This window comes from Charadrius vociferus, unplaced genomic scaffold (genome assembly GCF_000708025.1).
Source record: "Charadrius vociferus isolate BGI_N301 unplaced genomic scaffold, ASM70802v2 scaffold455, whole genome shotgun sequence".
NCBI lineage: Eukaryota > Metazoa > Chordata > Aves > Charadriiformes > Charadriidae > Charadrius > Charadrius vociferus.
Window position 1 is genome coordinate 1869187 of NW_009648550.1, and position 16648 is coordinate 1885834.

At 41.5% G+C, this 16648-nt stretch overlaps 1 protein-coding gene across 2 annotated transcripts in view; it reads left to right on the top strand.

The window, feature by feature from the left end:
- SPTBN1 (spectrin, beta, non-erythrocytic 1) overlaps positions 1 to 16648 on the top strand; it is a 95089-nt gene that overhangs the window by 44748 nt on the left and 33693 nt on the right. For both annotated transcript variants that reach the window (XM_009886005.1, XM_009886006.1), the window contains exons 3-16: positions 774 to 947; positions 2237 to 2328; positions 3488 to 3568; positions 4368 to 4483; positions 5513 to 5625; positions 6270 to 6457; positions 7514 to 7631; positions 9025 to 9183; positions 9787 to 10089; positions 10901 to 11054; positions 11785 to 12655; positions 12798 to 12935; positions 13581 to 14337; positions 14592 to 14794. In XM_009886005.1, coding sequence (XP_009884307.1) covers positions 774 to 947; positions 2237 to 2328; positions 3488 to 3568; positions 4368 to 4483; positions 5513 to 5625; positions 6270 to 6457; positions 7514 to 7631; positions 9025 to 9183; positions 9787 to 10089; positions 10901 to 11054; positions 11785 to 12655; positions 12798 to 12935; positions 13581 to 14337; positions 14592 to 14794 — 3467 coding nt within the window. The remainder of the gene's footprint in view (positions 1 to 773; positions 948 to 2236; positions 2329 to 3487; positions 3569 to 4367; positions 4484 to 5512; positions 5626 to 6269; positions 6458 to 7513; positions 7632 to 9024; positions 9184 to 9786; positions 10090 to 10900; positions 11055 to 11784; positions 12656 to 12797; positions 12936 to 13580; positions 14338 to 14591; positions 14795 to 16648) is intronic.

The following is a 16648-nucleotide window of genomic DNA, read 5'->3' on the forward strand; positions in this document are numbered from 1 at the left end:
CTTTTTTCATTTGTGCTGGGCCTTCATAAAATTGTGTTACACTGGTGGGACTGATTATTTTTTATTATTGTTTTTACTTTCTTTTTCTATGAAGAAATTGCTTGGAATAAATCCCTTCTGTTATTTTTATACTGGTTCTCCTACTTCAACTAACCAATCAAAAGCAATGGCATTTCTATCTGGAGGAATTTTATTGAGTAACTGACGGTCCAAACCTGAGTTGCCTTTTTGGAGAGCGTGTCTCTGTATTTACAGATACTCTCTGGAGCATTCGTTATCAACTCCCTCTGTTGCATGTGTATGCCGGTTCGTTTCATATCTTTATCTTTGCAGAATCTTCTTTTTAACTGCGGAATAACTTGTACTGGAGAAAAAAAAGCTTTTTGGGAAAGTGTAACAGGTGTGGCATGAACCTAACAATAATTTATCTTCCAGCTAGTGGATGAATATATTAGGAAAAAAACAGAGGAAGTAAGCAGGTAAAGTACTTTGAAGGGCAAATGAAATTGGCGCCCAATGTGTGCAGCTCAGGTCTAGGACATCGGCATTTCCACCACGGGTTTGACACGTGCTACCATTATCCATATGTAAATGCACCGTAAGATGCGAGGAGCGGTTTTGTCCATATAATTTGAAGCACAAATGCATACAGTATTGCCGGCTGGGAATAGACAACGTAGTGACTCACCTGCCTGGACTGAGGAGTTAGCAAGCCCTTTTTTTAACTTTCATCTACAGTAATACGTGTTTTTCTTCTCCCTTTTACCTTCTAGCCTAAACCAACTAAGGGAAGGATGCGTATCCATTGCTTGGAGAATGTTGATAAAGCCCTCCAGTTCCTGAAAGAGCAAAGAGTGCACCTGGAAAACATGGGATCTCATGATATCGTGGATGGGAATCACAGGCTGACGCTTGGCCTTATTTGGACTATTATCCTGCGATTCCAGGTAAAGACATGTACATACACAGATATGCACACGTTTGAGTTTTCCATACTTGTTTGTAATATACTTCATTGTGCTTTTTAAGAGTGGGGTGCTCCCAGGTCCTCCAAGATAATGGGAGTGAAAAGTGCTCAGCATCTGGCAGGACGTGCTCCAGAGCTAAGGGGAGACGGTAAATTAGTCTTCACGGTGCTGCTGACCTGTAGTTGCAGCCAATGGGAGTGTCCTGTGTGGAGAGTCATGGTTTTATTTTTAAATTACTGATAAATATGAAGCTCCAGTCATAGACCTATACACTCTTGTAGATGTAGGAGAAAATGCTGCCCTCAGCTGCTGTTCAGCTCTGTGGTGATTATCATTAACCTGGCTGACTTTGCACTGAAGCGATTAAGGGTGCCCACAGGAATTGTTTTAGTGTCTCAGCTACAGGCTGAGATTTCTTGTTTTCCGGCAAGTTGCGCATTGGTCTTTGCCCTCAGTTGAAAAACGCTGGAAAGTCTTTTTGCAGAAAGGATAATAAATTTACATAACAAATATATAATTTATAATAAATAGCATAGGAATAAATATTTAATAAATTTAACATTTTCTTAATTTTGGTGTTGTTCAATGTTTTCCTAATATGAAAGTGTCTGCCTAACTTTCAGTGACAGCAGTGGAACTTTGCTGAGGTTACAATACTCTTTTTAAAAAGCACTGAACTATATCCATAAAATGAGATTTCTTTGTCCATATGAAGTAAAAAGTGGTTACTCCCCCCACCTTTTTTTTTTTTTTTCTTTTTCCTCATTTTAAAAACTGGATAACAGCCTGGAATCTGGAATATATAGTTGTGATGCTGCTAAGGGCAAACACTATTTTCTCCAAGTTTGGGGTCCCACAGTGTGTTTGCTCCTGTGAAACTCCTGGTTAGCTTTTGCCTGTGGATCCCCTCACCAGGACCTCTACCTGCTGCACCCCCTCAGCTCCTGGAGACACCTCGCAGGGTGACACCATAATGCTGTCTAGGGCAGGGTTTGCCTTGACAGTTGGAAATACATTTTTCTGATGAAGTTTAAACTGTTTTGTCAATGGACTGAACAGTAATCCTACAGTAAAATAAGGGCAGATGACGCTTTCTTTTGACATGAGTGCTCTTAAATGAGGAAAAGCATTCACCTGCTTCTACTCTTCCTGTCATCGTAGATTTCCTTTCTTATTTATATTCTGATATAATTTCTTTCATCTTTTCAAAAAAAGCAAAAAATATGGGTTTTTTAGAGAAATATTTAAAATGTCTGTGTTAATTTTAGATCCAAGATATCAGTGTTGAAACTGAGGACAACAAGGAGAAGAAATCTGCTAAAGATGCTTTGCTTTTGTGGTGCCAGATGAAGACAGCTGGGTGAGTGTGGATTAAGTGATTATCTCTAAAGCTCTTACAGCGTTTTGAATTTTCGTTGAAATAATTTTAAATGGGCAAACACATATCTCTCCTTAAGTGGGATTCAACCAAGAAAAGTGAATTGATGTTTACAAGTCAGAAAATTCTGAATTTACTATATCAATACTGTGTGAATAAACATCCCATCTGATAATCCATGAATGTATAGTAATATGCTGACTCTTTTTCACCCTATTTTGAAGAAATAATGATGCTTCAGATGTTTGCCACCAGCTTTTCCCTCTTTCCACATATATGGAAATATTTCCAAAATGTCTTTCGCTGACAGTAACCGTCTTGCATAATTAAATATCCATTTGTATAGATTCAGTATGTTTCCCCATGAAACGTGGATGTCCCTGTGATGACTTGGGGCACTTCAGCATTATTCTAGTGGTACTGCATCTTCTCCTTCCAAGAACTCTTATGAAAGTGGTTTGAGAAGCATGAAATTTTTGGAGACTTGCAAAATACCTAGATCACCAAACAAATTAATTTCGCATCTCTGTACCCATGGGGCACAGAGGTGGCTATCATATGTGCTTTGTTTAAAAACCAGACAGTGAGTAGGGTCAGTCCTTGAGGATGCCCTGGGATAGCAGACAATTTCAAGGAAAGCTTAATATATTGCTGCTCCCATGGCACTGGCGGCCATCAGAAAAGGTTTTACTCCTCTCTGCTCCAACTGCTCCTGCTCATCTCTCGAATTTGATATTTCAAGTACCTGAAAATAATTCTTTGCCAGCAGCTAAATTAGGAGCAGGCCTTAGACTTGCAGGGATTTGAAACCTTTGAAACCTCATAGGCTGCAGGTTGGGAAGCAAGTTATAAAATAGTAGCTTCAAGTGATTACTTCAAAGTTCATTTAGAGCCTTTCTCTGGAATGCATATCAATTCTGCGGGGTTTATAAGCGTAAATGAGACGCGCTTACCTCTAGTGTCAGTTTCTGATTAGAAAGCAGTCATGATGATAGATTGTCCGTCATGGGATGGTAATATCCCACCCTTAGGTTTACAATAAATGTGTGGCTCCTGCAACCAGCTTTTAGTGACAGAGTATGGAGAGTTGCAGCAGGGATGCTGTACTGATTGCACTTTCTTTGGTTTTTTGTTCTGTCAGTTACCCCAATGTCAACATTCACAACTTTACGACAAGCTGGAGGGACGGGATGGCTTTCAATGCACTAATACATAAGCACAGGTATGTGTGGGTAAATGTCTTTATGGATTTTGAAAGCTTGGACTGTTGCAGTGTGCACTGGGTCTTGCTGTTGCCTTGCATCTTGATTTTAAAATCTGTGGAGAGGAAGAAGTTGAAGAATTGCTGAGAGTTTTACAGCAAGTTGCTTGGCTTTAGAGCTTTACGATCGCTGTGAGCTCGTTTGGGCAGCAGCTTCTCACATCACAAGTCAAAACTGGTTGCATTGGGTTTCAAGAAAATAAATTATACACGTGATTGTTTTGGTTTGTGACTGACCAGGTTGAAAGAAAAGTTTTTGTACCTTATTGAGTAACCAATGCTCAGGTCTGGTCACCTAGAATTCAAGAGCGGGAGGGGGACGTGATATATAACAGCACACTGGAGGGGAAAGAAATCCCTGCACAGGGACGGTAAAATCTGGTGCTAGGCTTTGATGTGGCGGGGGATGCAGCTTGTTGGCAGGCTCAGGTGAAGCTATTGGGACAGGTTGCAGGCTTACATGGACATCAGGAGAGACTGCGTGACCACAACTTTGTTCCTTTCTTTTCCAGGTCATCTTTATCCCTGGTAAACTATCCTCTGTTTTTTTCCATGCGTTAGGTTCTGCTATGGTGTGTGCTAGGCATTACTTCATTCCTTCAATGCTGCTGTTGAAATGCACAGGGGTATTGGGCAGGCAAAAGCCTTGGTAGCAGGAGGGGCCAGGTTTTCTGAGGATTGCAGGTTTTAGTTCATTCGTTCATTTGAGGGTGGCTGCACTGTGCTTTGGGAAATCTAAAGAATTTTCCATCCTGTCTAGGCCTGATCTGATTGATTTTGACAAGCTGAAGAAATCAAATGCACACTACAATCTGCAGAATGCTTTTAACCTTGCAGAGCAACACCTTGGTCTCACTAAGCTCCTGGACCCCGAGGGTAAGAATTCCTGCAGTTTCAGCACTTCACAGGTCTTTCTGGGCTCTTTTCTGTCACCCCTCCTTGTCAAAGGGCACAGCTTTGTGATAGCTTTTGTGGCAAAGAGAAGCTGGATGCTGCTGACTCACCTGGTGGTACAGCTGGAGAGGGAAGGAGAGAATGCAAGATGTCTCCTGCAGAGGACTGAGCAGCCACAGCACAAGAGCCCTTAATCCTGTGTTTATTTTCCCCCATCTGACAAGATCACTGGACTAGCCATGTATACATAAAATCATTCTAGTTTGAGGCATCCTTCTGATCTACTCTGAGAAACACTTTCTGTGAGCTGGAAGATGAATGCTGTGGATTTCACCAAATATTTAGCAGCTTCTTTTGCAGACCGTCATTGAGTTTTAGCCTGTGCTTTCATGAGAGTGTTCATGCTTATGCATATTGGAAGGCATGCTCACAAAGTTTCTTGTCACGGGGCAGATAGAGGCTATGTGTTTGGGCAAGTTCCTTCTTGCTTATTTTTCAGTGCCTCAGAATTGCTGCAGGAAAGGAAATAATTTGTTTTCCATCTGTATCTCTCAGAAGATTTGCCTTGACAGACATACTATTACGTTTGAATTCCTCTCTCCAAATGCTGATACAGCATTCAAGTTCTCAATTAACAGTAGTTCTGTGAACTCACATAGACACCAGAGAAGGTATTCGGCTGTGCACAAGCTGTGGCAAATTCTGCAACGTGACTCTAAGGCCCAAAGACCCCGGTCCCACAGACCTGTGCTTTAACCACAGTCCACACTAAGACAAAGAGATGAAGGAGCGCTGCTTAGTGACAGATTTCAATACTGTATGACACCAAGTAATCCAGAACCAGTCCAAGGTTGCTGAACTTATTTCTGTTCAGGCCATAAATCCTAGGACCTGAACTGCCACTTGAACTCATCTCTCTGATTCTTAAACACATCTTTGTTGCATTATTTGCTTTGTTGTTTTAACTTGTGCACCCCCAATGTGCTAAGACACCTCTTGTTTGGTTTGCAGATATCAGCGTTGATCACCCTGATGAAAAGTCAATCATCACCTATGTGGTGACGTACTACCACTACTTCTCTAAGATGAAAGCTTTAGCTGTTGAAGGAAAACGTATCGGAAAGGTTTGCAAGTTTAAATTGTAAATTATTACAAAGCAGTTGAAATCTTTGTTTTCATTTGGTTTGGTTTTGGTTTTTTTTCCTCTTTGGTGTTAATTTTTTAAGAGTCCACTGTATGGTAGTTTTTAGTTTTGATTTTGAATGTGTTTTGAATGTTAAATATTCCCGTATGACTGTGAGGAGTAGTTAATTTCCAGCTGCCTCGTATATGAAAACATTTGGCTGGTGTTTTATTTTTGCTCATTAATTTTGCATCATTGCTGCTTTCCCTTTCTCATTAACTGCTTCTCATGCTCTGGGTCCTCTGTCTTTTCTGGAGCCCAGAAAAGTCCCTCATTTAAAAAATATGCAGTCATTCTCCGCCCTTTGGCGAAGTTGCCCCCTGTCTTTATGGCTGGCAGACTGAACGTGAATCCTTTTGTAAGCATCAGCTCTGCCCCTCTGTTGCTGCAGGATCATGGGAATTCACTGCTGAAGAATGCAAAGCCCTCATTCCTCAGAGATCCCAGCCCCTGTGGCGCTCAGGAGCGAGTGGTCTGATTCATAAGTCAAGTCTTAGAACAGTTTCTTTTATGTAGCTTGTTGGATTTAAATGACTGAAGAGCACTGCCCTTGTTATTCATGTTACGTTGTGCTGTTTGTTGCAGGTGCTTGACAATGCCATTGAAACGGAGAAAATGATTGAAAAATACGAATCACTGGCTTCTGACCTTCTTGAGTGGATTGAGCAAACCATTATAATCCTCAACAATCGCAAATTTGCCAACTCGCTAGTTGGTGTGCAACAGCAGCTACAGGCATTCAACACTTACCGCACAGTAGAGAAACCACCGAAGTAATTTTAATCTTAGCTTAAAACAATAGTGGTCTTGTTTTGTTTAGTCAACCATTGACTTTTTTTAAAAACAAACGCATCCAAGTAATTTTAATCTTGGCTGACGAATTTATTTTTCTGAACAAACCCAGATATCGTGTTTCTAATAGGCAGTCATTGTTATTACTTGGAGCCTGTTTGCTTTGTGCTATTCAATACGCGCACAATAACAACAACAACAACAAAACCAGTAATAATTAAAAGTGTGTCTTGGTGATCCTGTGCCTGGAGGACCTCAGAGTCCTGGAAGCCGTCACTTCACTGAGATGCCTGCCTTACAGTATGAGTGGTAATAGCATACCATGTTAGTACAGTAATATCACCAGTCGTGCTTGCTAGCAGTGTATAGTACCAATACACTGCCATTAAAAGAATCTTACTTATCCAAAATCAAGAGGAAGTGTGTCTGGCTTTGTAAAACATAGCTATGCTTACTAAAACTGATATAACCCAAACTGTACAACTTATTTTTGGAAAGTGTCTTTTAGCGTTCTGATATCAGATCTGTTTATTATTTTGTCTAATATAAGTTCTAATGGATAATAATCACAATCCAAAACATTACAGAATATCCAGACATCTTCTAAAATTGCAGACTGTTCCCTAGTGCCTATGGAGTTTGTTTATTTCCCAGGCGTACAACTCGGGAAAAGAGTGGGAAGAGTTTATTGACTGCAGTGGGCTTTAAATAAAACTTCCATTTCTTGTGTCAATAGAGTAAACTAGGACAACGCACGTAACAGGATAAAAAAAAAAAGCAGTCTTCTGTCCCCCAAGGGGGTTTAAATCTAAACACACAGGCAGCTGACTTCTGTGAAGTTTCTTTAACTTTTTGACTTAACTGGTTCCAGGGGATGTGTTGGGCTATTTTCAATTGCTTCCAGCTTTCACACAAGATGAAGGTGTTTATCTGAATGCTCCATTCATAATGTCAATATTTTAATGAAGTGCTTTATAATACCTTAGTAGCAATGAAAGCTTTATTGTAACTCGGGTCTTTTGCAAAATTTTGTTTAGATTTACAGAAAAAGGAAACCTGGAAGTGCTGCTTTTTACCATCCAAAGCAAAATGAGAGCAAACAATCAGAAAGTATACATGCCAAGGGAGGGCAAACTCATCTCTGACATTAACAAGGTAAACTGAGCTGGCTCCTCCTGTGCAACTCAGGATTTTGTTGTTTTTTCAGTCTGTCCGTCGGTATACTGGGAAGAAACACATTTGCTATCTTCAGCCTTGATGTGGGGGACCATAAGAAATGGGAGAGGTGGGGTGACCTTTTCTTACAGCTCAGACTCGCTAACATAAACCGAGTCCATGGGTATCCTCAGCATCTGTAAGATTTTCTGCACTGAAAAAATGCTCAGTCATTCTAGTTCTGGACCTAGTATCCCAGCCTTGCTCCTCCGTGGTCTATTAGAGTTAATCAACAGAAAGTAGCAACAATATCTAGGTATTGTAGCCCTCCCCGTTTGCCTCCCAGCCCCCCTGCCCGCAGCGTGGGAGAGTGAAGGAAGCGCCACGTCCGATCCTGGGGGGTTCCCTCTCAGGGTTTATGCAGCTATTTCTTATGCTGGTGCAGCTGGCAGAAGAGCAGCAGAGCTGACAAGCTCTCTCAAGGATAACAAACAACTTAAAACTGTGAGCTTTCCTCGTTTGTGTTTGATCATGCTTGGCATTCCCAGAGCAGCTGTTGTGGGTGTCTGTGGCCTCGGTCTGCATCCTAGAGAGCAGTAAACTGCACAGCTCTCCTGTTTGCATTAAGTCCTCGTGCCTGTGAATGCCTAAAATACTTGGGTTTCAGGCAATTTCACATCTGTTAGGATTTAGAAGAATCTAGCGTAGTTTGTGTTTAATTGTGGGTATTTTTTATGTTTGTAAGAAGAACTGAAAGGTGATGAGCTGTCTTTCAACATGCTTCTAAGACTTTTTATTTTTGTAGTATTAATGTCAGGCATGTGAATAACTTTTGGCTTTGGGGGGAAAAAAGGACTGGTATGTACCAAAAGTAACCCAATTCTGCAGTTGTTTTCTTTTCCAAAGTGGTTGTAATAAAGAACAACAATTGTATGTTGATTTTGGAGGTGAGAGGGCATAACTCTGTAGTTCTCATTTCCTAAAGGAGAAAGATAGGATCCGCTTGTTTGGGAGTAGCACTCAGAAATTATTTTTTTTTTAAAAAAATACGCTCTTACACATTCAAACCAGGTTATTTGCTTAGGCTTTGTTGGAGGCAAAAACCCAATGAACTTGAGAAAATGCATCTGAGGGAAACAAGTCTTATACCCCTTACTCAGAAATTGTATGAATGAATTGAGAACAAATTTTAAGTCATGCGCTTATATTAGCAGGCAAGGTGTAAGGCCAGCCAATACAAACCAGATTTATTGGCATATAAATAAACAAGCCAGTTTTGTGAAACTCGGCTGTAGTGACTTCAGTCCTGATTTCATGCAAAGATGATGTGATTTATGATAATCCTATAAGAACGTGTGTTTAGAAGACGCATGTTTTCTCTCCCCGTCTTCAGGCCTGGGAACGACTGGAAAAAGCTGAACATGAAAGAGAACTGGCACTGCGAAATGAGCTCATCAGACAAGAGAAACTGGAACAACTTGCGCGCAGATTTGATCGCAAGGCAGCTATGAGAGAAACTTGGCTGAGTGAAAATCAACGTCTTGTTTCTCAGGTACTGCTTTCAGAAATTGTCTGTGTGACTAAAGTGATCCCCATGAATAATTATAGGATACAGTTCTTGCAAAGAGAATATTCCCCCCCCCTTGCCTTATATTTTACGGAATCTGTGTATATTTATTGTATGTGTGTGCAAATGTGTATTAGTGTATAGGTGTATGTACGGTATGTCCTATCTTTAATGTATTTGGAATGTTCCAAATCTATCAGTCTGTACTCAGGAGATACTGATGTGGAAATATCTACCCACGGTCAAGATTTTCTCTATCTGAATATTTTGGTCGATTCAGTGGAATTAGCCTAGGTATTTTGTTTTGTAATATTAGAGATGAATTTAAAAAAATTCAGAAGCCCCAGCCTAATCCTGACGGCCACCATGATTCTTCCCCCAAAGGCAGTAAATATCTCTGGTTTTATCAGTGGTTCTCTGGTTATCAGAGGTATAGCTGATTTTATTTAAAAGGACCTTTCAGAGCATTTTGAGATCCCATATTTTCTAACAAGTGTGTTCTGCACAATGGGTAATCATGTTAGAGTTTGAGCAGTAGAGCTTTTCTCCCCAGCAGCCGTTACTGAAGAGGTGTTTCTGTCTTTGCAGGATAATTTTGGCTTTGACCTTCCAGCAGTAGAGGCCGCAACAAAGAAGCATGAGGCCATTGAAACAGACATTGCAGCTTATGAAGAGCGAGTCCAGGCTGTGGTTGCGGTTGCGAAGGAGCTTGAGACTGAAAATTACCATGATATCAAACGCATTACTGCGAGAAAGGACAATGTTATACGCCTATGGGAATATCTCCTGGAGCTGCTCAGGGCACGGAGACAGCGGCTGGAGATGAATCTTGGTCTGCAAAAGATTTTCCAGGAAATGCTGTACATTATGGATTGGATGGATGAGATGAAGGTGGGTGTTAGCCATTTGAGAATGTAGACCAAAGATTCTGGAGCAGTGTACATGTCCGTCGTTGTAAATTTTTAAGATTCATTTTGCCCCTGTGGTTTAATATATAAATGCAGAAGGTCCACATTCAAGAGTAGTGAACAAATTCCTTATACTGTATGATGATTTTTAAAAAATAAGAATTAAAAACAAGAAAGGGAAAGAGTAAGTTCAGTCCTATAAAAAGCTACTTTTCAGCTACGTGCCTGTCTCATAAGGGCCAGAGGCTTTGGTCACAATGCTTGAGTAAGGATGATGACTTTGGTAAAAGGGATTTAAATAATCTGTCTTCATCACGATTTACATGGGGAACAAGTCACCTCTTCACCTCTGTGCTTTAAAAAGCTTGAATTTCTTCCTGTCTGTTCTCCTGGGATCTGGGAAGGGAAAGGACCGTGACTTTGTTCCTGTCCATCAGCCAGCAGAACTTGGAAGCTGTTGGAGGAAAGAAAGATGTGTATAGCTCAGTGGCAGCTCACAGCACCTGGACTGAGTGCTTTTCATTGGTAGTGCTGAGCTAACTTAGCTTCTCATCATCCTGGACTTGAAACTGCTTTAAAGAGCAGTCGAGTTCTTAATGGTTGCCAATGATTTTAAAAGTATTGGCTCAAATTCATATCAGCCATTTCTCTATACATTGGAAATAGCTCTCATGGGCCTGGTGTTTCTCTGAACTTAATGTAACGACAGAGAACAGTGTAATGACTGGAGTCTTTAAGAAACAAACAGTTTATGGCCTTCAGTCCATTTCACTTGTCTTTTACATTTTGATCAGGTGCTTCTGCTGTCTCAAGACTATGGCAAACACTTGTTAGGAGTTGAAGACCTGTTGCAGAAACATGCTCTTGTGGAAGCTGACATTGCTATTCAAGCTGAGAGAGTGAGAGGGGTCAATGCATCTGCTCAGAAGTTTGCCACCGATGGAGAAGGTAACTAGCAGCTCGCATGTCCTTCTTTGTCTTAATTAGATACAAGGTTATCTGTAAGCCTCATTAGTTCTGCAAGGCACGTTAGGTTAAATTCAGCACCAGAATAAGAGAATTCAGCTTCATTTATTCCTTTTTTACTCACTGTGTCAGTGATTAATTAGTCCAGGTACCTGCTCAAGAATTCATTGTGTCATTGTGTTTTGCATGGGATATCTTGCTCCTAACCGGGACCTGCTGTAATTTGTAGTAGTCACCATTAATTCCCTGTTTTGTGTTTCTAATGCAAACAATACAAATTATTGGACCCAGTCTGATACTGTCCCAGTTTATGCTAAATAAAAGCAATTTCACTAAATCAGTGTCATAAACTAGAGTAAATGATGTTCATTTTGTGCAGTTGTGTGTATGAAGCTGGTATAAATCTGGAGTAGTGAATTTTGGTACACTGAAACCAGTTATGAATATCTTGAATATCTTTCCTTCCTTTTGGGTTTTTTTTGGTTGTTTTTTTTTTGTGTGTGTCTTTATGCAAAGAACCTTATTTTGTGATCTGTGTTATTGTATTGTGGAGCTTGAATAGTTCACACCCACTTTCGGAGCCTAAATATTTGTTCTTTTCCGTAAACTTCGTAGATGGAACAAACATGAATTAAGAACGCTGTCTATACCCCAGCTGTAGAGATGAAAATGACTCAGTCCAAGTTGTAATGTATATTCTCTATCCGAACAGGTTACAAACCGTGTGACCCGCAAGTTATCAGGGACCGCGTCGCTCACATGGAGTTCTGTTACCAAGAGCTGTGCCAGCTTGCAGCTGAGCGTCGGGCCCGCTTGGAGGAGTCCCGACGCCTCTGGAAATTTTTCTGGGAAATGGCTGAAGAAGAGGGTTGGATCAGGGAGAAGGAACAGATCCTGTCATCTGACGACTATGGGAAGGACCTAACTAGTGTCGTCCGTCTCTTGAGTAAACATAAGGCATTTGAAGACGAAATGAGTGGTCGTAGTGGCCACTTTCAGCAGGCGATAAAAGAAGGTGAAGACATGATTGCGGAAGAGCATTTTGGGTCCGAGAAGATCAGAGAAAGAATTAAGGATATCCGTGAGCAGTGGGCTAACTTGGAACAGTTATCTGCTATTAGGAAGAAGCGTCTGGAGGAAGCCTCTCTCCTTCACCAGTTCCAGGCTGATGCTGATGACATTGATGCGTGGATGTTGGACATCCTCAAAATTGTCTCCAGCAATGACGTTGGCCATGATGAATATTCTACTCAGTCTTTGGTCAAGAAACACAAAGATGTGGCTGAAGAGATTGCAAGCTACCGGCCAACCATTGACACGCTTCACGAACAAGCAAAAGCTCTACCACAGGAACACGCCGGATCTCCAGATGTGCAGGGCAGATTGTCCGGAATAGAGGAAAGATACAAAGAGGTTGCTGAGCTGACTCGGCTGCGTAAACAGGCCTTGCAGGATACCCTTGCTCTTTATAAGATGTTCAGTGAGGCAGACGCTTGTGAGCTTTGGATTGATGAAAAGGAGAAGTGGCTGAATAATATGCAGATTCCAGAGAAGTTGGAGGACCTGGAAGTGATCCAGCACAGGTGAGAATGCCTTCACCAGGAAGTTTGGGGACTATTGGGTGGAAGTTTTTTTTATACAAGCTACCTTTCTCAGCTTGCCTGTGGCTCGCATTCTCTAATGCCTGTGTGATCTTTTTTTGTTTGGTTTTTCCCCCACCTCCAGATTTGAAAGCTTAGAACCCGAAATGAACAATCAGGCGTCCCGTGTTGCAGTAGTGAACCAAATTGCTAGACAGCTAATGCACAGCGGCCATCCAAGTGAGAAGGAGATCAAAGCACAGCAAGATAAGCTCAACACAAGGTAAGTGAAGGCCTCATGCTCATGAACGTGACAGTGGCTGAAACAAGTACAGTGGGGTCATTTGTGTTTCTTTTATGTGTTTTTTTTAAGATATTCTGATACTGTTACCTGAAGCATGTTCACGCTGTAGGCCTTTAAAGCTTCAGAAAGAAAGAGAGCTGTGTCTTTCAAATATTTGACTCAGATGAAGTTTTGTTATTGACCTCAGTCAGTTCCTGAGTGTATCCATACCTTGATGTGAGAGCTGGAAATTTACTGTAATGACTATTATGATAAAAAAGGCACCAATATAATCTCATGTAAACTCACCCATTTTTTGGCTTCAAAATAAACCGAGAGAGTATGTTTAGTGTGAAAATTAGCTGTGACTAGCAATTTTTCACTTGAGGAAAAATTATGCTTTTAAGGACTCAGTGTTGCTGGTACTCGTCATATTCTAAAATATATGCCATAGCTTGGTTAATGGTTGTTTTGCTAAAACTATTGATGATATGGGAAGGACTGAAAAAAAACTGAATTTTTAGGTTATTTCATGCCTTACCAAGCTAATGTGAGCAACTGCTCACTCAGCAATGTTGCCATATGCTTCTCCCTTATTATACACAAATCTCAATTTCTCTGCTTTTCTCTCCTCACAAATTTCAGATGGAGCCAGTTCAGAGAACTGGTAGATAGGAAGAAGGATGCTCTGCTCTCTGCTCTGAGTATCCAGAACTACCATCTTGAATGTAATGAAACCAAATCCTGGATCAGGGAAAAGACCAAAGTGATCGAATCCACACAAGATTTGGGTAATGATCTAGCCGGAGTGATGGCCCTGCAGAGGAAGCTGACGGGCATGGAACGTGACCTGGTAGCCATTGAAGCCAAACTAAGCGACCTACAAAAAGAGGCAGAAAAGTTGGAATCAGAGCATCCTGACCAGGCACAGGCTATCCTTTCACGGCTCGCAGAAATCAACGATGTATGGGAAGAAATGAAGACCACCCTCAAGAACCGGGAAGAGTCCCTTGGAGAGGCAAGCAAACTTCAGCAGTTCCTGAGAGATCTGGATGACTTCCAGTCCTGGCTATCCAGAACGCAGACTGCAATTGCATCTGAAGATATGCCAAACACACTGACAGAGGCTGAGAAGCTGCTCACTCAACATGAGAATATTAAGAATGAAATCAACAATTATGAGGAAGATTATCAGAAGATGAGGGACATGGGTGAGATGGTGACACAAGGGCAAACTGATGCTCAGTACATGTTCTTACGCCAGCGCCTACAAGCTTTGGACACCGGATGGAATGAACTTCACAAAATGTGGGAAAACAGGCAAAACCTCCTTTCCCAGTCTCATGCCTACCAGCTATTTCTCAGAGATACCAAGCAAGCAGAAGCGTTTCTTAATAACCAGGCAAGTGGTCAAGATACACCTTGTTTCATTTCTACAGGTTCACACCATATACTGCAAGCAATTCACAAACAAGATCGTTTGGCAGGGGAGCTGCAGATAAATTGCCCGGTTTTAGCTGTAGTTTGCTTTTGGTGTTTTACTTCTAACTGTTCTTGGGAAACATTTCTTTTCATATGTGGTGAATCTGTTGTTGAAGAAGACAGCATAGCCTGAGTGTAATACTTTTATCTCTCTGATCTTTGTTTTTATCACAGGAGTACGTTTTGGCACACACAGAAATGCCCACTACCTTGGAAGGAGCAGAAGCTGCTATTAAAAAACAGGAGGATTTCATGACCACAATGGATGCTAATGAAGAAAAGATCAATGCGGTTGTAGAGACCGGCAGGAGGCTAGTTAGCGATGGGAACATTAACTCTGATAAAATCCAGGAGAAAGTGGACTCTATTGATGACAGGTAAAGTCAGAATGATGGTGGAATGTTGCTGTTCATACTTCAATTCTCTTCTCTGAGACATGAGCTTTTACCAGAATCCAAAGGCAAAATAACATGTTAGAAAATCCCTGTTGCAGACTGTTTTCTTTGTCCTGTGGAAAAATAGGAACTGCAATGTTTCAAAAATGTGCCCAGCTAATCTTAATTAAATATTACCTCTCCCATTTTCTGGAGACTTACTGGGTAATGAGCTCACAACCCAGAATTTGGCTATATAAGTGTTGCTATGTAATTCTTGGAGTATTTACAGACTCTGTATGATGGTGGGAGCTGTAGCAGTTAGCTGTACCTGGTTCCACAAGTCTTAGTTTCCTCTGCTACCTCCTAGCTGATTTAATTATAATAATGTATTCCTGTCCTTCCTCTGAGGAAGGAATGTGGCTCTTCAGGAGTGTGATTGGAATTGTATCTACCCCACCCGCTTGGCTTTGATCGCCTTTTCCAACTTGTCTGGCCCTTCTAAAATCAGATTAGGAAGCGTTGGTACAAATGTGTCTTTCATCCTAGAACAAGTCTTTTGCTTTGTCTCTTTAGCTGTGGCATGGATGCTATAGAACATTAAGAGTTTCTTTTTCTTTGAAAACCAAACGTTCAGTTTTGATTACTATGATTCATGGTTCTTTCTGCTTTTGATTTGAATAATAGTGGAGTCTTTCAAGGCTCTTTTCAATCATGACTATCAGAACACAGCAGTAAGCTCACACAGAACTTTCATGTCAAATGTTACTGACAACCCTTCTATTGGACTTGCACGCTTCCACAGCTGGTAAGCTCAGGGTTATCCAGATGCCCTTATCTCCAAGGAGAAATTGAACTGAAGTAGTTCAGAAAATGTTGTGCCTTTCCTGTTTTGGCAAACATGTCCCTCTTTGTATGCACCCACTTAAGCTGTGGCTCATGGCTTCAAGAAGGGCAGATACTCTTGTTCCAGAGCTTACTGAGGGCCTCTGAGCCCTCTGACAATCTATCCCCAAGGATACCTCACGTTTTCATTGTCTCTAACCAGCTTGACTCTCTTTAGATCCCAATGAAAAACTGCAAAGGCCTGGAGGAGGAGATTTTATGAAAGCAATCCAGGTGAAAGCTAGGAAATGAGTTTTTCTCATCTACCTTCTCTGACTTCCAACGTTCTCTGCTTTAAGTTTTCCCACCGCTTAATGAAAGCAGGAGGACTTGATCCTGGTCTTCTGGTCAGGTGCCTTCTTTCTGCAACTTTTGGAATATTAACAGATAGCATTGAAGGATACAGTAGCAAATGGTCAGCTGCTTTTTGCAGCCCTTTCTGAGGTGGCTGGACAGGGGGAGACAGCTTCAGCCTCTGTCCTGTGTGCCTTTCGGGGAGGTTCCTGCTGCCCCGGCTGTGGTGCTTTGGTGACTGTTTTCCCTCCACAGTGCAGCTACTCCTTCGTGTCCTCATTGTCCCGTGGCACCATGGCTGGCCACCTGGGCTGTCCTCGCTGTGGGACATGTTCTGGAATTCCTACTCTGAGTGGCAGGCAAGTCCTAGAGACTGTAATTTTTTTTAAACCCAGTTTTTTTTCCAGTGGGTTTCCTCAATTCTAGAGCTATTTATGCAGAGCACTGCAAAAACCATCCGGCGCACTGCTATTCAGGAAATCCGTGTGATTGCTTTCTGAGTCTGTAAGGCTGATAAGCCTCAAGAACAAAGCCTTAGGGCTGGGTGTAGTGGGAGTGGTAGCAAAGGAAGCCTCTTTGGTTTTACAAAAAAATTGCTCTCCCAACCAAGCTCCACCTGGACTTATAACAAAGGACCAAAACAAACAAGTACAAATATGTGCGGTGGCTCCATACTTC